At 40.3% G+C, this 27,373-nt stretch overlaps 1 protein-coding gene across 7 annotated transcripts; it reads left to right on the top strand.

The window, feature by feature from the left end:
• Positions 1–546: 546 nt before the first annotated feature.
• Positions 547–27,057, top strand: BEND3 (BEN domain containing 3). 7 transcript variants are annotated; one of them, XM_075923960.1, is made up of 4 exons: positions 547–701; positions 10,557–10,601; positions 11,443–11,666; positions 15,585–27,057. In XM_075923960.1, the coding sequence occupies exons 2-4, from the start codon at positions 10,568–10,570 to the stop codon at positions 17,832–17,834; spliced, it is 2,508 nt and encodes an 835-aa protein (XP_075780075.1). In that variant the 5' UTR covers positions 547–701; positions 10,557–10,567; the 3' UTR covers positions 17,835–27,057. The 7 variants fall into 7 exon arrangements, with proteins under 7 accessions (XP_075780075.1, XP_075780072.1, XP_075780073.1 ...); XM_075923957.1 differs by lacking the exon at positions 547–701 and adding an exon at positions 873–1,122; XM_075923958.1 differs by lacking the exon at positions 547–701 and adding an exon at positions 1,411–1,429.
• The last annotated feature ends 316 nt before the right edge of the window (positions 27,058–27,373 follow it).

Below are 27,373 nucleotides of genomic sequence, written 5' to 3'. Positions count from 1 at the left end.
AATCATAATTGGATTTGGATGTTTATCATAATTACTTGACAAATATTTTAAGCACCTGTTTTAGATCAAATAATTACATCCTTTCCCATTCTTAAAATACCGAGGGATGAACGTGACCATGATTTTTGAGTACTGTAAAGGAGCCAAATACATTTTCCTATTCTCCGAACGGGTTTCAGAGGTTGTGTTTTACGTATAGAGGAAAACCGGGCTTCTGTGTTTAAATTGAGTCAATCCATTTCTTATTTTCACCGTTTACCCCCAGAAAAAAATGCCACCTCCTTTAAAATGTAGAGGCCCCACCAGGTCACAAATCCTTGTTAAGAGTTTTAACTGTAAATGAGGGTAGGGACTGCAGCGGCCCAGGCTTTGTGCTGCTGCACCTAACAAAGGAGGCCTCTCGCTGCTCCCCTGCGGGGCTGCTGCGTGTTAGACGAACAGGCAGCAGAGCGCGGGTTGCACGAGTCACTTGTGAAGGGGGGGGGGGGGAGCCGATGTGTTGGGGAAACTCGTTACCAAGATGCCCGCTCGGGGAAGGGGGGGGGGTGCGATTAGGCCGGAGAGGCGCGAGCCGGTTTTCATGCCGTTCCCACAGGCCAAGTGGCGTGGGGCTGAGCGAGCAGCCAGGCGCCCACCCCGCCGCCTGTGGCCACAGCTGCCCACTAGCGCCCCTGCTCGCCCCGCCCGGCTCCCTACCCACGGTAACACTCGGCGCTGGGGCTCGCCGGCCGGCTCCTTGCAGCCCGGGGGCCGGGGTCTGTCCCCGAGGCGGCTGCTCCCACCCTTGCGGGGCGAGGGGCGGGGTGGGGGCGAGGGAGGCGGTTGGGGCCCGGCGCCGCACGCGGCTGCAGGGCGCAGGGGGGCGGGATCGGCAGCTCCCCGGGGCCGAAGGCGCCTTTCCACGGGCGGTGCCGCCCGGGGCCCGAGCCCGCGCGCGGGGGGAGGGGCGGGGTCCCCAGTGGGCGCGGGCGGCGCTGGCCGCGGCTCGGGGCGCTGTGTCCTTGTGCGGAAATGACACACGGTCCCGTCACGTCACGCGAGAGCGCAGCGCGCGGACCCTCGCACACAAAGAGCGGGGGGAACCCGGGCACCAACGCGCCGCCGCTCCCGCCGCGACCCCAGGTGAGTGGCCCCGGCCGGCCCCCGCACCGCAGTGCGGGCGACCCCGGGCTTGGCCCCCCGCTCGGGTCCCGGCCGCCCCTCCCCCCGGCTCTTTGTTGGCTGCTCGGGACATGGGTATGGCGCGGCGGCTCGTGGCAGTGATCAGGGCGCGCGCGCGCGGGCCTGGGCAACTCCATCTCCCCAGCGCGTGAGGGGGGGAGGGGAGTGGAACGGTCACGCCGTCACCCCACCTCCACCGGCCACATAGATCCGCCCGGGCAGCGGTCGCACCGGAAGCCGCCGCTGCAGCGCCGCGCGCGCTGGGCTCGTGGGTTTTTACCGTCGCGTGCGCGGAGGGAGGGGGTGGGGGGGGGGAAACGAACGGGGCTGCCGTAGCCTCCGCCCCGGGGCGGGGCTTCCCCCTCAGCCCGCCTCGCGGGGCGGCGCGGGGCGCACGTGGCGGGAAGTGAAGCCCCGAGGAACCTACTTCCCTGGGGAGCCCCGCGCGGGCCGGTCCCCCCCCCATGGGCGCGGGTAGGGAGCTGGCTCCCCAGGCCGGTCGCTCGGGGCTGCCCCTGCAGGTACCGCGCCCCCGCCGCCCCGTCTCGGCTCGCTCAGCCTCTTCCCGCTCCGCCGCCGCCAGCTCCCGCCGTTCCGCCCGCCTGGCTGCCCGGCCTCGTCCCTGCCGGCCTCTCCCGCTTCCACGGGGCCAACCCCTTCCAGCCTCGCGCCCCTGGAGCCCGGCCTCGGCTCCCCCGCCGCCGCCTCCGCCTGCCTAGTCCGCAGGGAGCGATGGGCCCCGATCCCCGCCCAGCTCCAAGGCAGCACAAGTCCCACCGCCGGGCACCGGTGATCCGAGCTGCCAGCCCGTGCGGTGTGCCCGGTGCTGCTCCCTATGGGGACCTGCGGATGCAATTAAGGCGCAGCCCAACTACAGCGGAGGCTCAATCCCGATTTCGCGCTGCGGCGCATGTGCCAGCAAAGCCCCCTGGTGCGGATGCAGCCTATAGCGATGGAAGGGCTTTTCTGTCGTTCTAGGAGCTCCCATCCCAGACCGATGGTAGCTGTGTCCCTGACAGGAAAGTTATTCCACTGATTTTGCTGCCTCTGCATGAGGGTTAGGGTGCTGTAGGTAGGCTGGGATGTGTGGCTTTTTTTACACCCCTCAGTGTGGAGTTTATGTAAATATAGATGTTAAGTATCGACCAGGATTGCTAGTTTTTCAGCTCAGGACCCATTTCTAAGGTAGTGCCTGCAATAAATTAAACAGCTACATTTAACAAGATAAAAATAGTTGGGGATTTCTGGTAATTATTTTAAAAGGTCCAATTCAGGATCGGCTACTGCATGGATCACCCTCTTCTTCTCCCCTCTAATTCTTTTGTGGTGAAGAAATAAGGACTGGAGGAAATGATTTATTTTTTTCCCTTTCTTCTGCATGCATCCACCTAGTTAGTGCCTGGCCTACCTGCTGAGTCTGGACAGTTGATTCTTAATTTGCCTGAGTAAATATGTGCTAACAAATAGCTGTTGTGCAATGTACATGTATATTTTTTTCATATATATATTACACAAATATCTTGGTTTTAAACATTTAAACCAAGATTTTTTTAAAGTAGAGTAAAATGCCCAGTACATTTTTGGAGACTTTCTGATGCAGGTAGTGCCCAAAGGGTCAGTTATTCTGTTCAAATGTGGTGCTGAAAATCATTTGTTCTTACCTAATTAAACTATGTTGAGAACTGCCCCACCTGTTTACCTCATGTCAGCAACAGGTCATTTTGATAGTGAAGGCAAGTCAAGTGGGTACAAACCAACAGTTAAATATAGTTTGAAGAAGCTACCACAGGTCCTTTTTTCAAGGAAGCAGGAACACTGAGGTTTGAGAGAGAGAGATTTGAATAAAATTGGAGAGACATTGTCTAAAAAACTTGCTGCTTTTCTCAGAAAAAGACCACTTAAGTGAAAAGCCAAATTGTGGTTAACATGTTGCCAAACATAAATATGTCTAAGCACTAGAAGATGAAGTTGTCATTTGACAACATTTTAGGAACAAGCAATGACCGTTATAGCTTAAGAGCGACTTGTGGGAAAAATTTCACTGTTTGAGAGACCAACTTTTTTTTAACTTCATCTGTAGATGTAACTAAAAATAAAAACAAATTGAGAGCATACCCTATAAGTCCTATTGGCAAGATGCCACCATTAGAGACAAGCTTCTTTGGAGCAGTGAGGCTGCCATATACCACAGGAGAGCAAAGGAGGCTTTTAATCTGCATAAAATATTAGGACACTTTTTGTCCATGAGGGTAACACTTTTGATTTTTGTCTCCTAAGTTTTAAAGACAAAAGAGGCTGTGAATTAAAAGCATTTATAATGAGCTTAATGTTATAATATTGAAATAAGTTTGTAATATGCAATATGTTGTTCAAGATGTTTAATTTTTAGTACTTTTAGATGTTCAGAATAATCCAGCATTGGATTATTAACAGCAGTTTTATTATTAAGAGTGATGGAACTGTAAACATCTGTTTTTGCGTACTTTTATGTTGTTTACAGTTTGCTCAGCTTTGGCAGTGAAGCTATACTGATTTATTTCACATTTGTTTCAACTAAAAATCTTTACATTCATCTTTAATAAAACTAGTAGCTTCAGGTGCCAGACCTGCCCTTGAAATCCCTTCCCTTGTTAAGTAATTTTACAATAACATTTCCCAACATAGGAGGGGATGTTCTCCTCCACCAAAAAAGACCAACACAACTTCAGGGGAAACTGACTATATACAAAGTGCTGTCAAATGTACAAAGCAAATAGACTGGATTTCTTTTGTTTCCTTTTGATATAATCATTTTAATTTATAACATTAACAAATAAAGACATTTCATCAAGAAGTGTAATATGCTGACAATAACCCTTTGCAGTCAAATTATTATGTTGGGTGTCACGCAGACAATTGCAATGCTGTTTTGTTTCGAGTTTCCAACAGTAGAGGAATGTTTATAGCTGTGTTTCTCAAAGTGGTCCACAAAACCACTTCGAGAAAACTGTTAACTGGTTGTGTCAGTTTGTTTACTTACTGGCACCGCGACCACAGAGCTTTACAGCTCCTGTTGGCTCTGTTTCACCATTTACAGCCCAAGGGGAGCCAGCCCATGATGCTTCCCACGGCTCCCCTTGTCTGCAAACAGAGACAATAGGAGCCAGTGCAGCCAGTTAGCAGGTTTCTCTTAGTGGTTTTGTGGACCACTTTGGGAAACACTGGTTTATAGGAATTGAAATTCTCAAAATCAGAAGTCTTAAAGGGGTATAGCCATATTAGTCTGAAACTTTAACAACAACAAATAGTCTTGTGGTATGTTAGAGACTTAACAAAAATATATATAAATATCATGAGCTTTCGTGAGCAAAACCCACTTCCTCAGATGAGCTTGAGCTCACTCAGTCTCATCTGAGGAAGTGGGTTTTGCTCACGAAAGTTCATGATGCTATAATATATATTTGTTAGTCTCTAAAGTGCCACAGGACTACTCAGGATCAGAAGAGATCTGTTCATAGTAGGTTTTTATTTAAGGAAATATTAAAATGCTTATGGACAAACTAAGATTCCATGGAAATCAACAGCGTAAGCTCTGGCTGTTTTCAGTAGAGTAAGAATTTAACATTTAGGAGGACCAGCTTTCTTTATTGACTTCAGCTGAGCCACAACTATTTAGAGAAGTTGAAGAACTTGGCCTTTAATGAATAACCCATATTTGAAATTTATCTGCAGGTTAATTGTAACAGTAACTTTGCTTTCTATGTATAGCTAGAAGAAGAGGGGGGTAAACTAGCAGTCTTTTTAAACAGAAGGTAAGATAAAGTATCAAAGGAAATTATTAATCTTCCAATGAAGCGAAGTTTTGCATTTTAAGTGCATGTTCTGATTCATACAATCTTGGCAGAAAAGCAACAGATTTAAACTAAATAAACAGGGTCCTTGTACATACACAAAAGTTTTCATACAGCTGCAATATAAACATTAACCCTCACTGAACATTAATATTTACACAAGAATTTTGGTTTGCTGGTGTACCAGGTGTCAGTCCTATAAAATAAATACCTAGTACAGCACTCTTCTTGTGATGTTCTGATAAAACAGCAAGTGGGAGTAAAGGAGGGAAACAAAAATTCTATAGTACAGTATATGAGATCTGTGGAATCTAAACAGTGGCATCTCCTTAGGCCATCAGCTACTCCAACCATTAATTAGGTCCCAGTGCTCTATCTGATCCTTTTAAAAGAAAATGTTTTCTCCCTTCTCTGCTTAAAACAAGGTGGATAATTTTAAAAAATATTTTTCAGTAATCCTTATTACCAGTGAAATATACTGGTACATCCCACCCTTTGATTAAACAGATTGATCCTCTTATTTTTTCAGATGCAAGTGAACCTAAAATCAGAGATATAATACTTCTGATAGCCTTCAGTGTCAGGCACAAAGCAGTGTACCACCATAAGACCATCAGAGGCACAAATACAAGGATTTTTATATATTGTTTTTACAGTTAATATGGATTTATCAGCTGCTAATGATATTATTCAAATGTTTGTGGTATGATCTTCATTGAAGAAAAACATGTTCTTATTATAGGGTTGTGAAAGATTAACCGGTAAATATCAGCTTCAGTGGATGGTGGGCAGGGGCCTGTCATGGATAGGGGCCACTCCAGCCAGGCTTTTCTGTCCCCCCTTTAATTGATTAACCGGTTAAATATTGTGTTTAACTACTTAACAAATTAAACAGGGTTTTACATCCCTAGTTCTTAACATGCATTTTTGAGCTAACCAATGCAGTCAGATGTAAGGATTATTATCATCAATATCAAACCATTTTCTAAAAAACTAGAAACATTAAGTTTTGTATATATTAGTATGGATACAGATGATGTTTTCAATTGGCAGAATAAATGATTGTTATATGTAAACTCAGATCCCGTATGGGTCTGCCACACACTAAAGAATTCCTACAGAATTAATTCCATGTCAGAAAACAATTTTGATCTTGTATTGGCATGAGCATGTTCTATGTGACTTTACAGATGGTTGTCATTACTAGTTTTACAATACCCTCAAATACGTTAGGCATTTTACAGTACAGGTCATTGCTGTGAAGTACTTACACATGGTGACAGCAAACACTGGTGTAAGGAGCTACAGTATGACCACATGATTATTCAGGTTAGGCTTGACTATCCTGATGGATAAACTGCATATATGCATCTTTAAATAGTTGCATATTAAATGGTCATGAGGAAATGTGAAGGAAGTGTTTGAGATAGTGGTGTAGCATAATTACAGATGAAGGTGTGAAGACGCTCATTGGAGAAGCAGATATATAGGCATCAAGAATAGGTTTTTTATATCTGTAAATTCCATGATTTTAATAATAAGTGTAAGCAATTTCTGTTCAGAGGCTTATTTTTTCATAAAATTGAAAGTACCAAATAAGAGAGAATATGTCTTCTTGATTGTTATGCAGTTTACGCTATGGGGCTAAAATACATTCAGAACTTGCTTTGCTATTGCTCCCCTGTAATATTTTATGAGCAACACTCAACAGTTTGACATTACGTTGATACTTATGCTTATTTCTGACATTTTTCATAGAATAGACATCTTAATAACTTGTCTTATGACCCACTTGATTGCATAGTTTCTCTTTTGGGGAGCAAATAGCAAAGCAAATTCTAAATATATTTTAGTCCCATAGATCAGCTGCATTACACTACAGAGACATATTTTTTACACAGGAAGGTACTTAATGTAAATGAAACTTATTTTACTACAGTTTAGCATCTGGAAGCAAGGAGACCCAGATCAAACCATTTCTGTGTACAAGTGCTTCACAGACTAGTTTGAAAAGCTCTGATTCATATCAGTGCTTCAGATTCAAGAATTTCTTTTCCTTAGACAAATGGATAAAACTGCCTAGATGACTATAGACTGTTTCAGTCATAAAAATGGAAACTTTCTTTTACTATCATGGCTAAGACTTCATAATTTTTAGATTTCTGAAAAGAATGTCTTAGTCTTGAAGACTTAGTAAAAGGGAATGTTGTTCTCTTTGCATGTGAATTCCTACACACCGGCATCTCAGGAACAGAGCAAAGCAGTATACTTACTTTACATCTTCACCAACACTATGCTAAGAGAGGTGTTATGTTAGTTGTAAAAGTGTGGTCGTGCTATAACATTTGTAAAATGTTTCATTCTTTTTATGAGTTCAGCATTGATTACATTAAAGTAAATGCTGCAACGCTTTTCAAACAAGGTACTGTTACAAGCAGTAGGAAATCCTTTTCAATGACTTACTGCTTTCATCCTGGGCATATAGTCTGCTGCAAATGGTGAGACTGCTCTGTCCCTTCTTCCTTAAACACTGAATCTATCTGAATATTTGCACCTTTTTGAGTTTCTGTGGATGGCTAACTTGAGCTAGGAACACCAGTAGAAACAAAAATACAGGTGACGTTAATATTTTTGGGTTTGAATTTGAGGAAAAATCAAGAGTAGGGCATACTTGCTTAATTTTCAGCTTGCAAACTCACAGTCACAGTTGAAAGCTGATTGTTTTTCTGAGTAATTTTCTTTATGCTGATAGTCGATTCTTTGGGTAATATTGTGTTTTGTATTTCTATTATAGGCTTATTTATAGTCATAAATAATTCACAAAAGTCCTCCAGAACAAATCATTGCACCTAATGTATAAACCCAGAATTAAATGTGTTTTAACCATCAGCAAACATTTGCAATGCCTGAACCAAGTTATTGTTTAAAATGTATTCAAACAAAAATCATACAAATTGAAGTTTACTAGTTTAAGAAATAGGCTTTTTGTCTTTGGGATGGTAAATAACTCAAAATGGTTAGGTAATTGCACTTTACATTTAACAAGCAATTTCATCTAAATCCTGATTCCACTGGTGTCTAGGTAAAACTGTTGATTTTAGTAGAAGCAGGATTGGGCCATTAGTGTAGAGTGTAGTTTTCTTGTTGTGGGTATTTGGTATGCAAAATGGCTATGGTCTATCAGGCTCCCAAACCCAGTTTCCTGGGAAACGAGAACACAGGCTGCAGCTCTGATCCTTTTCCCAGTAAGATACTGTAGCTTGGAGTAGATGCCCCTGAGTTTCCTACTCTGGTAGTCATGGCTACAAACCCAAATTCCCAGGCCACATTACATAATTACTTCATCACTAGTGTTTCTGCCTTGCATCTGTTTGTTCTTTTCTAGAACTAGTTACTAGTTTAGAGACAAAAGGGTGAGGGAGAGAGATTTAATTTTATTTTGAAACAGGACAGATCAGGCGATCATTCAGCCCCTTCAATACACTCAGTGCAATGAAAAACAGCAAGGAGCGCACTTACTTTCTGAGATGGATTTCTCAATTTGATTACTGGTACCATTTTTTCCTTGATTCTGTTGGTTTTTATCTTTTTCCCTAGCCATTTCCCTCTTGCTATCAGGTTCAGAATTGTCAAAGAGAGGCTCTGAAACTGTTCCTATTACTTACCCTCTCTCTAACTTCCCAGTTCCAACTGTGATTCTCAGGCCCTCATGTAACTCTTGCTTCCAACCCACTTGTCTCCTGTTGGAGAGACTTTCCCCAAGGTGTTCTGTCTGTTGTTTGAACAGAAGTGACGGAAGAAAAATATTATTCCATGTCTCACCATACAAAAGGAGTCCATACACTGATTTTATTATCTTTTTTTACTTTATGTATATTTATGTCTGTCAATTCTTTTCTGGTTTTGGCTCCATGTTTGCTACTTCTCTCCATCAGCACAATCCCTGACAAGTGCTTCCCCAAGGAGCTGCCTAAAACACTTTAAAAAAATCTATGACTTCCATATGGCATGTGATTGTTGTAAGGATGTCTGCTTGGTTAGCTAGTTGGGCCTTGGGCTTTCCAGAATATACGAAATTTCCATGAACTACATTCAGTTCTCATCTTCTTCTTGGTCGCTCCCATATTTTTGTCAGTGGGCTGTGTCCCCCTCTCCCCCAACCCATACCTACTACAGTTAAATGAAATGTAATAGTTACTGGCCTGGAAGTTGAATGTCATTGTATATGGGATATTAAAGCAAATTCAGTATAGTTTAACTTTCTCCTAGAGCACAGGCCACAGTACTGTTCTTTCAGGATTTTTCAGATATGATTGTATAGCCCTTGCCTAAATGCATAAAATGCACTTGTTGAATTAAGGCATATACATGGAACATAAATGTGTGTGTGTGTGCACAACCATGGGTCAGTGTGTTTTAACCAGAAAATCTCTGGGTTTGGGTGACCTATACAGTGTTTTAGCAAAAGAAGGGTATGATTTGGAGAAAGAAATCTGTCTGGAAAAGTCATGCAGTTATGGAAGTATTTATGTATTTCAAATACATTTCTCTGGGTTCAGTGAACCAGTGAGGCTAGACATATATCTGAATAATTTAGACTATGTATGGCTGATTTAAAAGGTATCCAATTGTGGTTGCCACTGTTGATGGATGTGTACTTCTGTATGGCTAGTGAGAGCTGAGTGAGGATGCTTGTTCATCTGTCCTCACTGGAGTCTGAAGCTCTCTTTTGAAACATGCTCAGAATTTGGAGTTTCACAAATGACCTGTCATGCTAGGTTCAGGGAAAGGGGAAAATGTGGCAATTTTGCCATGAGTACTAATATTAAATCATTTTGAAACAGTTAAAATGTTTTGTTTTTCCTGTAAAAAAGCATTCTGATGCTGTTTGGAAGCCACCAGTTAACAATTATAAAACATTTGTTAATGTACCAAATGGGGTAGGTTGCTGGTTCTTCAATACCACAATCCACATCAAAGTGGCAAATTTTATTGCAAATTTATTCAGACAGCCATGGCATATAGGGAAAGACCAAAAATGTCATCTAAGCTAACCTTTAGTTATAATATAGTTTGTGTTGCATTTTTAAACTTGTGACGTACACCAAAAATTGACCTACAATGGAACTTGATAATGGACTAGAACATATCTTTGGCTCTTAAAACAGGTGGCCATTTAATACAGTGATTGAAAAAAACATACAGTGAAGTTTCATTTGCACTTTACAAAGATTTCTGCTTCTATAGAAAATTAAAACTACTGAACTAATATTCTTCAGTGTTAAATCCTCTTTCTTTTCTGGCCATCCCAAGTAGTTTGCTGTTCAATTTACATTGCTGGGCAGATCTGCAGCTGTCCAGGAAACACTTAAGAAAAGCTGCCTGCCTGCTATAATGTGAATAAAAATGGAGAAGATGGGATATTGACCAAGGACTGTTAATATTGTCCAAGGACAGCAAATGGGAGTAGATAAGAAGTTTCTGAACATTTTTTAACAAAAGACTGAAAATGTAACACTTACTCTGTCTAGAAAATTACTGATGTTGTCTTTATTTTTTTTAAAGTGGGCTAGAAGATGAACTCAGCTGAATTCAATGATGATGATGAAGGTAAAATGCTATATTTTGTTTGTTTTCTAGTCTGATTAAAACACTAGTTCTTTAAAAACTTTGTTTAGATGAAAAATACCTTAGCTACTAAAACGTATTTTGTTAGCCATCATCCATCTCCCTCTCCTGCTTATTGTACCTTCTGCTCACCTGTTATGTGTTTATCTTAGAATATAAGCTTTTTGATTCAAGAACTATCATTACTATATATTTGTACGGTTCCTACCACAATGGTGCCCCCCGAGTGAGACTTCAAGGTGCTGCCCGTTATATAATATTGGCGTGGGGGGAGGGGATTTTTTTAAAAGAGCCATTTATGAATTGGCCCCAGCCTGCCCCAGAAGGGACAGGGCCTTGAGCAGAAGGGGCGGGGCCAGGAAACTTTTCATGATTCTCCCTCCCCACACAGACCCTGATTGGCCTAGGGGTGGGGGAGTGGTCTCCCCAAGGCCAGTCGGGCCAATCGAAGTCTCTTGGCTCCTGCCCTTCCGGGGGCACACGGCAACTAGAAAGAAATGTAGGCTGTTTTAAAACAGTCGGCGTTTCTCTCTAGCGGCCGAGCATCCTCGGTGGGGGAGGGAGGTAGACTTCACACACTCCTCTATCCCCAGGTCTTGATTGGACTGGGGTTGAGGGAGTCGCAGGGCAGCTGCGGGTTGGATCCACTGGCTAGGTGGGCCAGATCTGGCCCACGGAGGCCCCTTTGCCCACCCTGATATAATGATAAATAATAATTATGATGTTCGAAAGACAGTTTCAAAAGAACAAACAAAGTATATTGTTATAAGGATATCATTTCTGGAGAAAGTGTTTGATCATTCTAAACCTTCTCTTTTTCTAGTTAAAATTATAAAAAATAATTTTGTGAAAATAGAAACAGAAAATGAAGATGAAGCACTAGACTGCTCTGTGACATCTAGATCTCCTGAGAAACACTCATTGGATGGCTCAGTTACTTGTCTACAGGATTCCAGCAAACGGAAACAGACCTCACTTGGTTGTGATGGTTCAGGGATCCAACAAGAGGTTCTACCTAGTGTGAAGAAAAGACGCTTTACCCAAGAGGTGATTTTTCTACATGTGGTTATATACATGAGGCACTGTTCAGATTTTATGGGCTAAATTTACTTCTGGCATAAGCATAGCACAGCTCTTTTTTTAATAAATTCATACAAGCAATTAATTTATTTACAGTAAGAAATCTTTGTCTTGTTTACCCACACTTCTTATCTGGATATTTTTAAATGTGTGAAGTATTTCATTTTACAGTATGATTTTAACCATGACTTTTTTAACTGAAGCAATTATTTGTTTCTAATAATGCATATACATATGGAATTCTCAAACTGGTTTGGCTTAACTAAATCTGATTAAAAATGAGTAGTCCTTAGCACCTTAGAGACTGACATATATATGTAGTATCATGACTCTGCTCATCTGAGGAAGTGGGTTTTGCCCACGAAATCTCATGATGCTATATATATATATATATATTCTCTAGGGTGCTACAGGACTACTCATGTTTTTTAAAGTAACAATCTAACATGGCTACTCCTCTGAGACTAAATCTGATTGTGTTCATAGCCCTCCTCTCATGTCCTTAGAATAAAGGTTTTTTTAAATATTTTCATTAGAAATTTAGGCCTCAGTCCTGTAGTCAAATCCCATGGGTGAACCTAACTGTCAGACAAGGGTTGTAATATTTCCAGATTTATGTACAGTGGGAGAGATTCTGATATCAGTGAAACCAGTGTAGATCCATAAGTTATTTGAAGTTGATAGCCTTGGATTGACAATGAGGCCAGAAACTGACTCAGTTAATGGGTTGTGCCCACGAAAGCTCATGATACCATTTACATTTTTTGTTAGTTCCTAAGATGCTGCAGAACTATTAGTTATTTTTAAAATTTATTCTCAATTGACTAGTGCTGAATCAGCATGTTTAGAATAAATAACCAGCCACAATCTTAGTCTGAAGTTCTAACAGAACCCATGGGAGGCTAAAGTCAAACTGTTAAATGCTTTGAGTATATTAGTGAAATTTGGGCTCATAAATGCTTGAGCCACTTTTGAAAATGGGCCTTAAAACTTGCAATGCTGAATGGAAGAAAACCTATATGCTTTTTAAAATCTGCACCTATGGTCCTCAGATATAATGTGCAAGATTATTTCACAATAGCAAAACGCTACATTTCATAAAAACTCAGCAACAACATGTAATACAGGTAGCTTTCTTTGACCATGTAGGCAGCATGATATTATGTGCCTCTAACTTGTACAAAACAATCTGTCTTTTAATTTTTAGTAGTACTGATAATCTTTTTAACTGTGTATAGCATTATCTGAATTACATACATGCTTAAAAGTCCAAGGTCCTTATGGACAATACAAAAGAATGTTCCACAATAGATTATTCTGAAATTTTGCCAAAAATACTCTATGTATGTTTCAGATGATGGTAAACCCAGCTGGCAATATAATCTGTAGAGTGCCAGGATTATTACTGGGGGTAAGGAGAATGTTTTAAAGGCAAAACACAGTATCCCAAATTAACAGAAAATGCTTAAATCTAGCCCCAGATGTGGCACTAGCTGTTAGCTGAACACTGACCGTGTGTTTCTGAAATGCAGATCTGCAAATTCCTATCACAACCAGATCCAAACATCGTGAGCTGCATTAGTGAAAGGGCAGAAGTTCTGCTGCCCTTACAACATACAGAGATCTGCCATAATTCTCAGCGTAAGCACTTCTTTTTTTCCAAAGGGCCCCTTCCATCCCTAAGAATGTTAACTTTTATGTGTTTGTTTTAGAAGTGCAATAAGGCAATTTAGATGATCACTCCATGCTGATTAATACACTTCCCAGGTACTGTGGTGTTCCTGCATCTTCACTTCAAACTGAGCATTAATCAGGACTACCCTTAGATTATCATGTTTTATTGCTTAATTAAACAGAAAAAAACTTATAGTAAAACCTGAAAAGGACTAACAAATGAGTTGGTTATCATAACAAGCCTTCTAACAAAGATGGTGCCAAATGGTGGGTGCTCTTTTTATGAGGATTATTAAACCTGAAGATACAAGGTTACCACGTAAGAGCAGATTTCACCATATGTTCAAATACCTTTATAATGCTGATTTTTTTTTAAACAAAAGCTAGAGATTCCTGTTCTTAATTCTTTAGTATTACTGAATCCTATAACAGATGCTTTTCTTAGGGTACATCTTCCCACTTATCAGGAGTACTTCTATGAAAAGTGATTCTGTGAAAGCAGTGTTTTGAGGTTGCTCCATGTTTGTCATGTCTCATTAATTCCATCTCAAATGTACTTTGTTTACAAGTAAAACTGGAGAAGAATGTTTCTAATTGCTATCCCTGTAGAATAAGGTTGCCAGTTGTCCTGACCAGACGCCATTTGCAGCAATAGTATCCTGTCAGGAGAGTCGGCAACCCTACTGCACAATCAACTGGGATCTGAAAATCAAGCTTCCCAAGTACCATCCCGGCAATAAGGACTCAGCACATCCCTCATTTATCATCTGTGCAATATCATGGTCTTCATTATGCTCATAAAGACACAGTATGTCTTCAGTGGGGTTACACTTGTGTAAATGGGCAAGAAGTGGAGCTGCAATTAGAATTTACCTTATTCTGGTGAGCTAGAATAGAACCCAGCTTGAGCTCCCTTATCTGTTTGGACTCTGCATTGTTTATAGGACTAAAAAGTAGAATAAATTCACTTTTGTCATTAAGATAAGCAGATATGAGTTTGAATACACATGGCAAACAGATTGGCAGAGTAAGAAGATGCTGCCATTTTTTTAAACTATTGTTTTTCAGAAACAATGAATAATTTAAGGACCTGATCATAGAATGGATGTAATAGTAGCTCATTCCCTTTTAACCTCAGCCCTTAAGTCTGTATTTCATTGCTTTTTAATATTAGAATGCAAGTTTTTTGTGTTTTTGTCTAATTAATATTCTGTATAGCAAGCTGGGAAAATCAATATGGTCAGATTCAAAATGTGTTTGTGTGTTCTCACATGTTTTTGAGTTCTGTGTATTGTAATTCTTTGTTGTTGTTCATCTACTTAATTATCTAGGAGTTATTCACAATATCCATGTGCTTGCAAAAATAAATAAATGATGAGCTAAATATTTACAGTGAATAAATGAAAACATTTGCTTCAGAACTCAAACAATGAGAAACAGTTAGGAAATGCAGTGCTTAAGAACTCATGCTGTAAATTATTTTTAAGAGTTCACTGCGAGCTAATTTAGCACCATGAGGAATTCAATGATTATAATGTCTATAACCCTTTCAGAAACGGATCATTCCATTTTCATTTTTAAAAGGCCTTTTTACTAATTGTATTGTTTTTTAAATTGGGTTAGTATAATAGAATTGTCCCTGAATTGGACCACTAGAGGTGGGGAGGATTTAAATACTTGAATAAATTTTTAAGATGAAAAGGAGAAAAAAATTAAATATATCTGTGTCAAGGTTGTTGGACCACGGTGTCCTCCTTAGTTGGTATAGAGAGAGTAATGAAACATGAAAATACAGTTGGGGGAGGATTGGCTAGGTCACAGAATTAGGAGATAGACAAATCTGAATTTTGTTCTTGGCTCTGTCACTGCCATACTGCCATTCAATCTTTCTGCCACACATGAAGTGGGAGGTAATTATATTTAAATTGGTAAAACATTTAAAGCTCTCTGGGTAAAAATGCTAAGTATTATAATTGTACAGTTATCTGATAACAGGTCAAGATCAAGGAAGTAGAACAATATTTCACTGTAAAGCATGTTTGGTGACTGTTTTCCTTCAGTACATTTATGAATTTGATTTCTGTAACAGAGTTGGATTCACGGATGAAAATTAGGCAGTGCATATTTAACAGTGCCTGTCTGTGGAGCACAAATGTATAGCTATTTTTTAAAGCAAACTGTCTTACTAATACAATGCTTATTCATTCATAGGGCGTCATTTCAAACATGAAGAATCGAGATACTGGGTCACCCACTCAGGTAAACATAGAACAGCCTAACAAGAACAAGAATCCCAGTATAACATGGCTGTGTGAAGAAGAACCCTTCAATGACATAACCACTTCATCCTACAAGAAACCTCTGTATGGCATCTCACACAAAATTACAGAAAAGAAGAACACACCAGGGGCAGAGCAATTTTCTTCTTATGAACTGTTTGAAAAGGTTAATCCAAGCAGCCCCTCCCATCTGCGGAGTTTGAGCGATCAACGCAAAAGGGACTCTGGTGCTGCTATTGCTTTAACAGCTTCCACTGCAGATTCTGATCCAAACATATATTCTTTGATACAGAAAATGTTTTACACCTTAAACACCCTGAATTCCAATATGACTCAGCTTCACAGCAAGGTTGACCTGTTGTCTCTTGAGGTCAGCAGAATTAAAAAGCATGTCAGCCCAACAGAGTCTGTAGCAGAGTTCAGGCCACCCCCAGAGTATCAGCTGACGGCTGCAGAACTTAAACAGATCATGGATCAGAGCAGTTCAGGTGGAGATTTGGCTTGTCGGTTACTAGTTCAGCTTTTCCCAGAGCTCTTCAGTGATGATGAGTTCAACAGGAGCTGCAGCACATGCGGCTTTCTTAACAAAAAGAAACTTGAATCACTTCATCTGCAGCTTATCCGAAACTATGTGGAAGTTTGTTATCCTTCTGTGAAGAACAATGCTGTGTGGCAAGTGGAGTGTTTGCCCCAAGTTAATGACTTTTTCAGTAGATTTTGGGCACAAAGAGAAATGGAAAACAGTCAGCAAAGTGTGCAGTCATCCAGTTTTTATGAGGCCGAACAGGTAGAGTCTTCTCATTTCATTGAGGATAAAGAGCAGGAGGAAGCTTTGTCTCTGGACAGAGATAACCCCACAACCTCAGATTATGTTCTGGATGCTCAGGATCTCAATGAATTTTTAGATGAAGCATCATCTCCTGGGGAATTTTCTGTGTTTTTGTTGCACAGATTGTTTCCCGAGCTCTTCGATCACAGGAACTTGGCTGAAAGATATAACTGCTATGGAGATTCTGGGAAGCAAGAGCTGGATCCTCATCGACTTCAGATAATTCGAAGGTATACAGAAATTTACTTTCCTGATGTGCAGGAAGAGGAGGCCTGGTTGCAGCAGTGTGCCCAGCGAATAAATGATGAACTTGAAAGTATATACATGGATGGGAGTGATTGTGAACAGATGAGAGATGACTATGATTCTTCTAGTTTACCTGATGATGTATCTATCATAAAAGTGGAAGACAGCTTTGAATATGAAAGGCCAGGAAGAAGGTCAAAAAAGATTTGGCTTGTGCCCATAGACTTTGATAAACTTGACATTCCCACTCCTGATTTTGATGTTCCTATCCCAGATTACCTTTTGAACAAGGAACAAATTAAAAATATATATGAAAGTAGTCTGTCCATAGGAAACTTTGCCTCTCGATTGCTTGTTCACTTATTTCCTGAACTGTTTACTAATGAAAATTTAAGGAAGCAATACAATTGTAGTGGATCTCTTGGCAAGAAACAACTTGATCCAACCAGGATTAAATTAATTCGACACTATGTGCAAATATTGTACCCAAGAGCGAAGAATGATAGAGTATGGACGTTGGAATTTGTTGGGAAGCTTGATGAGAGATGTCGACGCAGGGACACCGAGCAGAGACGCACATACCAACAGCAGCGGAAAGTTCATGTGCCGGGTCCTGAGAGGAGAGAGTTTCTTACCTATGCAATAAACCCAGAAAGATTCAGAGAAGAGTTTGAAGGGCCACCACTGCCCCCAGAAAGAAGCAGCAAAGATTTTTGCAAGATACCACTTGATGAACTTGTCGTTCCTTCTCCAGACTTCCCTGTGCCTTCTATGTACATGCTATCTGATAAAGAGGTAAGAGAGATAGTACAGCAGAGCCTTTCTGTGGGAAACTTTGCTGCTAGGCTTCTAGTAAGACTTTTTCCAGAGCTCTTTACTCCAGAGAATCTCAGACTGCAATATAACCATTCAGGTGCTTGTAACAAGAAGCAACTTGATCCCATCAGACTCAGATTGATCCGTCATTATGTTGAAGCTGTTTACCCTGTGGAAAAAATGGAAGAAGTGTGGCATTATGAATGTATACCAAGCATTGATGAAAGATGTCGGCGTCCCAACAGGAAAAAGTGTGATATACTGAAAAAAGCCAAGAAAGCAAAAAAGTGACACTCCAAATTCTTCAGACTTTGACCACTAAATTATTTGGGGAGAGCACATTTTGTTCTAAACTGGTAGTCTGATCTCACTATGGAAACTAAGGGTGATCAGCCCCTAGGAATATTGGGCCCTAAGATTCGTTACTTTAATGTGTGTTGTATATACAAGGACACTGCAACAGTGGGAAGTCGTTTACTACACTTGTACATGATGAAGACCATCACTGATTAGTGTTGAAGTCATTTAATGACTCATTAAGAGCATGACTTTCACTTGTGCAAATACATGTATTAATGTATTACTCCTCTCCCCACTTTTGCATCTTCCATTTTTATCACTTTTTTAATAAATCTTTTTAAAAATCATTGTGCTCTTCAAGGGCAGTTTTGCATTAAACCTTTTTTAGACATCAAGGTTAAATAATTTGGAGTTTGAAATCTGAATTTTTTTTTTAACTTGCAAATTTTGTTTTTGAAAGTGCCATGTTCATTGAGAATGACTGGAACATTAGACTCCGTTACTTCAGTAATTTCAGCTATCCCTATTTGTTCTTGATGAAATTAGGATAATGAAAATAACACAAGGTCAATACTGGATCAAATGTTATTTCCTTTTTGACGGTTACCCATGTATTATTTCCATTGCTATAAGAACCGAGACGCAGTTAGACACTGTTTTTACGTTAAGACCAGAGAACTGATCCTTCACCCTACTCATGTAAGTTATTTCATTGACTTCACTATGACCACTGGGAACTGCTTCAGAGAGTAGAGTTACAAAACAGAATCAAGTTTTTTACCAGCAAAATATGTTGCTGTTGCTCATTAGTCTCTCTCTTTGTAGAAAAAGTACTTGAAACAAAGAATGTAGAAAAACATAAGTCCTTATTCTTCATTAGAATTATGATTCCAAAGTTTTCCAATATTAAATCAAATATTTAATAAGTAAAAGGTACATACAAAGGTTTGATTCTGTAGCGGAATTGAATGCTGCAGGGTCCCTGTCCATGAGCTATGGTGATTTGGTATGTTTGTGTGAATACAGCACAACCTGGAGTCTTTGAATGTCATAGGGATGTTGAAAATACCTTTGATTATCCAAGTTGATTTAGTGTAATTGAAAGCTATCTGAAAATGTTATCTTGTATGGTTAACTTATGTTCAGATGATCAAGATTACATTGTTAATATGATCAGTTATAATGAACATCCTATCTCCATTGTGACATCACAATTTGTGATCTGTTCTTGGAGAGTGCTGCATTAATATCAGAATCTGATTTTCCTCTCTATTATGGTGTTACAAAGCAGGATTTCTGATGATGTCACCGGTATGAAAGAATTGAGCCTTCTGTTGTTAGTAATGGCAGTGATCATTTAATACTGACCATCCCTTGGACATCTTGAGATATGTTGAGGTTTTCTCAGTTCCTCTTTTGTTATTACTTAGATGGGTCATAGTATTGCATTACAGTTAAGCCCCAGTGTAAATTTCTATTTTAGCAATTGTATTAAACTACAAAATATGTGATATTTTTACTTCAGATTTTTAGAATTTACTGTTATCAGAATCATGTTGATCCCTTCCTTTAATTTTTTTTCTAATGGCAAGAATTAGATACGTTATTTTACAGTGTTAAAGCAATAGTAAGTCACAGTAGATAGTAGTATTCACTCATTTTCCCCATGTGCTACCAACATCCTAAAAGAATGTATGATGAGAGTCATGATTGTACTGAATAATCTAACACTGTTTAAATTCACTTAAATGTTTCCTGTTGGCATAAGTCATAGCAGACCATGTGCAAAATGGGTATCAGCGCAGATATGGCTATCAATAAAATGAGAACATTTTACCAAAGATAATGAACTTATACCACAATGTCTGCATCTTACCTTTAATTTTAGTACGTATTTTAGCAAACTGAATATATCAGTAATGCAGGGATTTTATAATTAATATGGTACCTCATCCTATCTATTAACTATTAGACATGCACTTTTATGGACTATATAAAGTGTTATGAAAATGGTAAAAACCTTTTAATTTAGTGCTGAAAATGACTAGCATTTATTCTGTAGTCCAAAAGATAAGGAATGTAAGGTGCAGGTTTTCTTTATAATTTATTTATCTAAGAGTACTACTACACTATACGGCTATTTCAGGATATTGGAGATATCCTGAAATAGCTACCCTGCATCTTCACAAGCTGCCCCCATTATTTTGAAATACTTTTCGAAATAACCGGTGCGCTCTTTTGGCATCCCAGTAAACACGCAAATTGCGTATCTTACTTTGAGTTTAGGGTGCTGTGTAGACATACCCTTAATGTCACATTTGTTTCAACAATAAAGTATGTCAAATCCCGTTGAGGACTTCAACATAACTGAAACTTGCACATGGTTGATAAAGAGATTATATAAATGTACAGAATTTTCTACCTAACAACATACAATTTTAAGATATATTGACATTTTCAATGAGTTTTGACATTTATTTGATACATTTGGCTTTACCATCTCCTAAATCAGGGTTGAGTAAAATATGGTCCAGTGGCTAGATCCAGCCCACCAAGTCACTGGATCTGGCCCACGGACCATCCTGCTGTGACCCTCAGTTGCTTCTGTTTAAAGCGCACTCTCTGTGTGTCTTTGCTTTGAAGGGAGGGGGGAGGCTTCATGTGAGCTTCCAGCCCAATCCTCATCTCCTATTGGCTGGAAACAACCAGCCAATAGGAGCTGAGAGATTGGCCTGGAGAACAGGGGCAGCGCAAGCCTCTTCCTCTTCCCAGAGCTGAAAGCCAGGTGGAGGTTAGCAGCCTGCAGTTTAAAGTGCAGCAGGCAGGGAGCCTACCCTGCCTTGGGGGTGCTGCAGGGCTGCTGGCCGCCAGGAGACACTTAGGTAAGCATCTCCCAGCCAAAGCCTGCCTCTGGCACCCCTGCACTTCCTCTACCCCAACTCGCTGCCCCAGGTCACAACTCCCTCCCAGCCCCTGTACTCCCTATAATACCTCTCCCCCAGGCCAGAATCCTCTCCTGCACCCAAACACCCTCCCATGCCCTACACCCCATTCCCCTGCCCCAGGTCACCATCCAAACCCTCTGCACCCCCCTTCCCCAGATCACAACTCACAGACCCTGTACCCTCTCTGAGATCCCTCTCCCAGGCCAGAATCCTCTCCTGCACCCAAACACCCTCCCAGACTCTGCATCCCATTCTCCTGCCCCAAGTCATCATCCAAACCCTCTGCACCCCTCTTCCCAGGTCACAGTTCCCTCCCAGACTTTGAACCTCCTCCTAGAACCCTTCCCCCAAGCCAGAATCCTCTCTTGCACCCATACTCCCTCCCTGACCCTACACCCCAATCCCTTGACCCAGGTCACAACTCCCTCTCAGACCTCATATCCCCTCCTGCACCTCAGTCCATAAACCTGTGTGCCTTCCTGCACCCAACCTCCATCCTAGACCCTGCACCTCTTCCACAGAAAAGTGCAGCTCACTTTCCAAGACTTGGAGTGGCCCCCCACCAAAATTTATTGCCCACCCCTGTCCTAAAGCAACCAAATGAATCTATATATGTGACACACTGATTAATGTATAAGTTTTATTTTAAAAAACCTACATTATCAAAACTGGACATACAATAGTTCAACAGAAATGGTCTTTTTCTCAACTTCTGGTCAAACTACTGTAGTTTGCTTATATATAATTCATCCTTCTAATTTGATTGTCTTGTTGGGTTGCTCCACAAATACTTTTGAAACACCATATAAAGGCAAGTATCAGAGGGGTAGCCGTGTTAGTCTGAATCTGCAAAAGCGGCGAGGAGTCCTGTGGCACCTTATAGACTAACCGAAGTGTTGGAGCATAAGCTTTCGTGGGCAAAGACCCACTTCGTCAGATGCATGTATTGGAAATTTCCAGAGGCAGGTATAAATATGCAGGCCAGAATCAGGCTAGAGATGACGAGGTATATAAAGGCAATATACCCATGAAAAGAAATTTAACTTGCAAAGGAAAGTTCTTGAGATGCATTTGGAAGTGAATTCATCCAATTGGTAAAATAATGAAATGTATGTATCATTACAAAAGAAATCCTAGCTTATGATTGGCAATGAAAAATCATGTGAATTGTAAGTTTAGTTTCCATTATTTAACTTTTCTAAGGTCAATTTCTGGAGTAACATTAACATGTCATGCTATATCTACACTGCCGCTTTTTATCGGAAAAAGGTACGTAAATTGCGCTCTGCAATTTGCATACTTTTTTCCGATAGTTTTGCCAGAAGAGGCTTTTCCAAAATTTGGCCCATCTACACTGTGCCAAATTTTGCCCATCTACACTGGGCCAAATTTCGGAAAAACCTCCTCTTATGAAGAGCCCTTCTTTCTCATGGCACGAGGAAGACATGACAAAAGAGCACATCTGCTCTTCCACAAAAAATGTAGGAAGAGCAGACGCATTCCCTGTACTGTAATCTAGACATAGCCAGAGTGAATACACAAGTGAGGGCATCCTGATCATATCCAACAGCTCTAATCTCTCTTTTTAAAATGTTATTTTAAAAGGACATACAGTTACTGATTTCAAACTTAGGCTATCTGGAGAGATTCCCAAATATGTAACGAAAACATTCAGAACATATGTTACCGTACACACATCGACTTCATATTTAAGTATACATTGTTTATCTCAGTAAATCCTGAGATGAATGTCAAAAGTCTTAGGTATCTGCTTATTAAATTGTAATATAATAACACTTTATGATTATAAAGGATACAGCATAGTATTCAAGGACTCTATATTTTTCATTGTGATTATCAACATTTTCACAGTAGAAAAAAGTACCACAAGCCTGCAACAAAATTCATGTAGAATTTTTTTTGTTTTTGTTTTTTTGGTGTCTCGTCAGTTTCACGCAAATGAAACAACTAAGGAGGTGTGCAAGGATTTAAAATACATAGATTCTTTTCTGAAATTTCAAGGGGAAAATGAAGTGACTGCCTAGAAGTTCTTTATCCATAGATTCTGGCAGCAGTATTTTGCAGATAAATGCAAACATCATGTTTTCAAGAGCGAAAACTACTTCCTATTCCTAGATTACATCTGATTATTAGTAAGAGTAAGATGTAGCCCTGAGGATTTTGTCATAATTGTGTGGTGTTTTGAATAAAAAAGTAACTTATCTTAGGAAAAATGTTGAAAGGCAGTTCTATTTTTCTACCTTCAAGTTGAGATAGTTTGTATATCAATTTTGTTTCTGAATACATTTCTTTTCAATTCAGCTAAATTTGTTTTACTGTTGTTTAATATTTTGTAATAGTGGTGCCCAGAGGCCCCAATCAGGATCAGGGCACTACGGTGTTTAACACTGTATATGCACATCCTTGTTGACTGGAAAAAACCTAAACTAAACAAAAAGTGACATATCCTACAGAAATTTCCATTACAGAAAAATAACCATTTTCTGTTTAATAGGAAAATTTCTACACATGGGTATTTTATATTGGTCTGGTATGGTGCTTTTGTGATTGTGCTGAGCTCTCTTCTGTTTGAGATTAGAAACAATTCTTCACAAATCCTTTTTTGTCCCTGCATTTCCAAAGGAGGCTATCAGTTCATTAACTGAGAGATACAAACCCTGCAGGTATCCGTCAGAGGTGGATATGTGTCACTCTGTTTTATTTTTGATTCCCTTCATGGGATACAGGGGTCAGATGGCTTTGTAACATGAAGCCATTCCTGCTGTATGTCTCCTTTTGATGCTTTGAAAGCTTCAGAGGGCAGCTGGATAAGTATATTTTAAGGTGAAACCCTGTTGCTGTCTGAGCAAACAATACCTGTTGTGTACTATCCACATTTTTTTCCTGTTGTTTCCAGAAGCTATCCTCACACAATTTCAAAATCTTTAAATTTTCCTATTCCTTTAGGGAAGACCTTTTACTGTCAATGTTCCAAACCATGCCTATTAGTTACAAATTATATTTTAACAGCTTTTAAACCAAGATTTTCAAAATTATTGACTACTGCCCAATTTGACACCTGAATAGAGGCCTGATTTCCAAAGGGTGGATGCTTTGCAATTTCTGAAAATCAGACTCCTCACCCATATCACCAATTGCTTTTGAGCACTGTGGCCTGTGTCTTACGTCATAGTTCATTAGGATATATGATGTAGTTTTGATAACAAATTCATGTCACATGTTCTTTGAAAGACTCATGCATCTCATATTTCATGGTTTTTATATCTTGGAATTGCCTCCATCAGGTATCTTAGCTGTCTTCCATGTTTGTTTGCTTGAGAGTGGAGTTTGCACACTTGTGTCTTGTCTACACTACAGAGTTTTGTTGATGCAAGTTATGTAGTCATACAGCCACAGCTGTAATTAAACCTCTCTTTCATGTTCACATTATGCTCCTTGTGTTAGTGGAGCACATCCAAAATAGCTTTTTACATTGGCAGAGAGAGCAGTGGACTATGCAATTTGCTGTAGGGTATTTTGGGAGGGCTTTGCTGCACCTCATGGGGACAGGTACTGCATCATTATGATGGCTTCTCAATCCCATCATTCCATGGGCATCCTACTAGATAGCCAATCTCTCTTTAACTGCTGTCATAAACTGCAATCCAGCCAGCTGTCAGAAATCTTGCTTCTACACTGCTCTTCAGTTTTGTGCTGTATTTTGGGCACAAGGTTATGAGAAAAGCCCCGTGAGGAGCTGTTTGGCTGGGAGAGGCCTGGAAGGAACATATGAACACTGAGCCACAGTAATGTGTGTTGCTGCAGTGGGCCAAGCCTAGAATTATTTGCGTGCACCAGTGTATATATAACGACTTGTAACAATTGCTCTGTGAACTGGAGGTATGTTTAGACTTACTTTCACTTTCAGAAGATACGCAAAAAGTTTTTTTTTTTTTTTTTTTTTAAAAAAACAAGCAGTTTAGACACGGTTCTTTTGGGGGAAAAAACCCTTTTTTCGAAAGAACCTTCTTCCTCAAAAATTGAGGTTTACAGGTTCTTTTGAAAAAAGGGGTTTTGTTCAACAGAACCGTGTCTAAACTGCCTGCTTTTTCGAAAAAAATTTTCAAAAAAGTGATCAGAACATATGCAAATCACCAAATTTGCATATCTTTTCAAAAGTGAAAGTAAGTCTAGACATACCCTGGGAATGTAACATGTTGTAAATCACTTGTTAAAGTATCATTCCTTAATCTGATCAGATACTACTGAACACTAACCCAAGAAGTTTACAGAAGTATAAACGACTGTTTGTCTGCATCTAGACTGGCAAGTTTTTCTGCAAAAGCAGCTGCTTTTGTGCAAAAACTTGCCAGCTGTCTTCACTGGCCGCTTGATTTTGCGCAAAAGCACTGATGTTCTACTGTCTGAAATCAGTGCTTCTTGCGCAAATGCTTTGACGTTCCCGTTCAGGCAAAAGCCCTTTTCTGGAAATGTTTTTGCGCAAGAGGGCCACTGTAGACAGCTAAAAACTGTTGTGCACAAAAAATCCCCGATGGTGAAAATGGCAATCAGGGCTTTCTTGCGCAAAACCGCGTCTAGATTGGCACAGAAGCTTTTCCGCAAAAAGTGATATTGCAGAAAAGTGTCCGTGCCAATCTAGACGCTCTTTTCCGCAAATGCTTTTAACGGAAAAACTTTTCTGTTAAAAGCATTTGCGGAAAATCATGCCAGCCTAGATGTAGCCTTTCTGTTTTGGGGGAGAGTGATTGTATCAGCACACAATCTCTAAGTTCAGACAGCAGCTAGAAACAACCAATCCTGAGACAGAAGCTGGTGTGTGTGTTCCTCCAGCTCAGCAGAAACCAGGTCACTGGCAGGAGAACACTCTGACATCAGTTCTGGCTTTCCCCACCCAGCAGCGGCCTGCTGTCCTATTGCCAGTGAGAGTAGCATTCTGTGATTCCCTCGGAGTTCTCCCACCGCATCCTTCCTTGGCAGACCAATGAGACCCACCTCCTCCTGTAATCCAAGAAATGCATTTGCTGGCCAGAGCATGCCTGCTCAGCCGCAGGGAGCGGTACATGCCTGTGTAGCATGACACAAAACATTGGACTTCAAAATAGCAAGGAGAGCAGTCACAGTGGGCATTGTGAGAGGCATCACTGTAACTGGCCTCAAGGAGGTAACAAACACAGAATCTTTATTAACTCTGTCAATATGTAAGCCAAGCAGGAGTTTTGTCAGTAAGAAGCATTGTAGTGTGTACACTTCTACTCCTTTGTCCACAAAAGCTACCTTTTCACAATAAAACTGTTCAGGGTAGACAAGGCAGGTGCCTCCAGCTTCTTTCAATACTGACATCAAATTGCTTCTTTATACTTCTGCAGCTTAGAGGCTTTAGAATCTTGTGGGAGAGGTTTCTGGGGCTTCCCAGTCATTTAAGAGCAGATTTTCTTATTTAGGCAGCTGAAGATGCAGGGAAGCCCTAGGTAGAATGAAAAAAATGATCAATTGCATTAGGCACTTTCGAGTCTGGTGGGATTTTCAGAAGTGCTTTTGTGTAGCTTTAAGTACCAAAATACATTTAAATATTTGGCAGTGGAATTGCAGTTTGAAGCAACTATTTTGAAGTGTTGCATCATCTCATTTATCCTGCCTGCTTTCCCATTTCTACTAAGTGAAACCAGACTCAGAGAACCTGCTGAAAATACTGACACAGGGGTTCTACAAAGAATTTATTGAAAGAAAAAAAGGGGGAGGTAGATAACTAGGTTAAATCAGACTATATCCTTTCAGAAAAAGATTAAATGAAAAATTACTCCATTCACACAGTATACTGTTAAGAGATGCTGCTGACATCCAGTATGCTCACTACTATGTTAAAGAAAAATTTGAAGAGGGAATCAGATCCTGCAGTCTTTACACCGACAAAGGAAAGAGATTTGCCCCAATATTAAGGATATGAAAACTTTTTTTTTCCACTTAAGATATTACTAAACCCAGTACAAATGCTGTTTTAGCCACCACTTATGAGAATGATCTTGTATCTAATAACAGGGACAGGCTGTACATGGTTATGTACAACATCATTAAATGTAGCATTTCTTACTAAGCGTCTATGCTAAGAGAAAAAATAGCCATGAGTTTTTTAGCACAGTTTTACCTTTTTATTGTCCACCTTTTTACAGTATATAGGGCTTGGAAGAACACTGTACAACTAATTCCCAATTTAAGCAGTAAGTGCTCTTTTTAATATCTAAGGTTTTTTTTTTAAATTACATTATCAATTAATTGAAGGCATAAGGCTCAAATCTCCCACTCACATTCTGCACAGAAACTATACAAGAGGAAGTAACAGTAATGTAAGCTCACTCTTCCTGATCTTCCAATGTGCCTCATAATCAATCACCCATCATTTCATTCCTGGCCACTCTAAAATAGCCTAACGGGCCAGTAGTAATATGGATACAACCACCATCACATTTCACAGAGGCAACTGACACACATCAGATAGTGACTGTCACTAACAATTGAATCAGATTCAAGTCAGTGACCATTGGAGAGCTATTAAGTTATCCTGTCTTC

Source organism: Pelodiscus sinensis, chromosome 3, assembly GCF_049634645.1.
Source record: "Pelodiscus sinensis isolate JC-2024 chromosome 3, ASM4963464v1, whole genome shotgun sequence".
Lineage (NCBI taxonomy): Eukaryota > Metazoa > Chordata > Testudines > Trionychidae > Pelodiscus > Pelodiscus sinensis.
The sequence above is the reverse complement of the archived record's forward strand: the minus strand, read 5'-3'. Positions and strand labels throughout refer to the sequence as shown.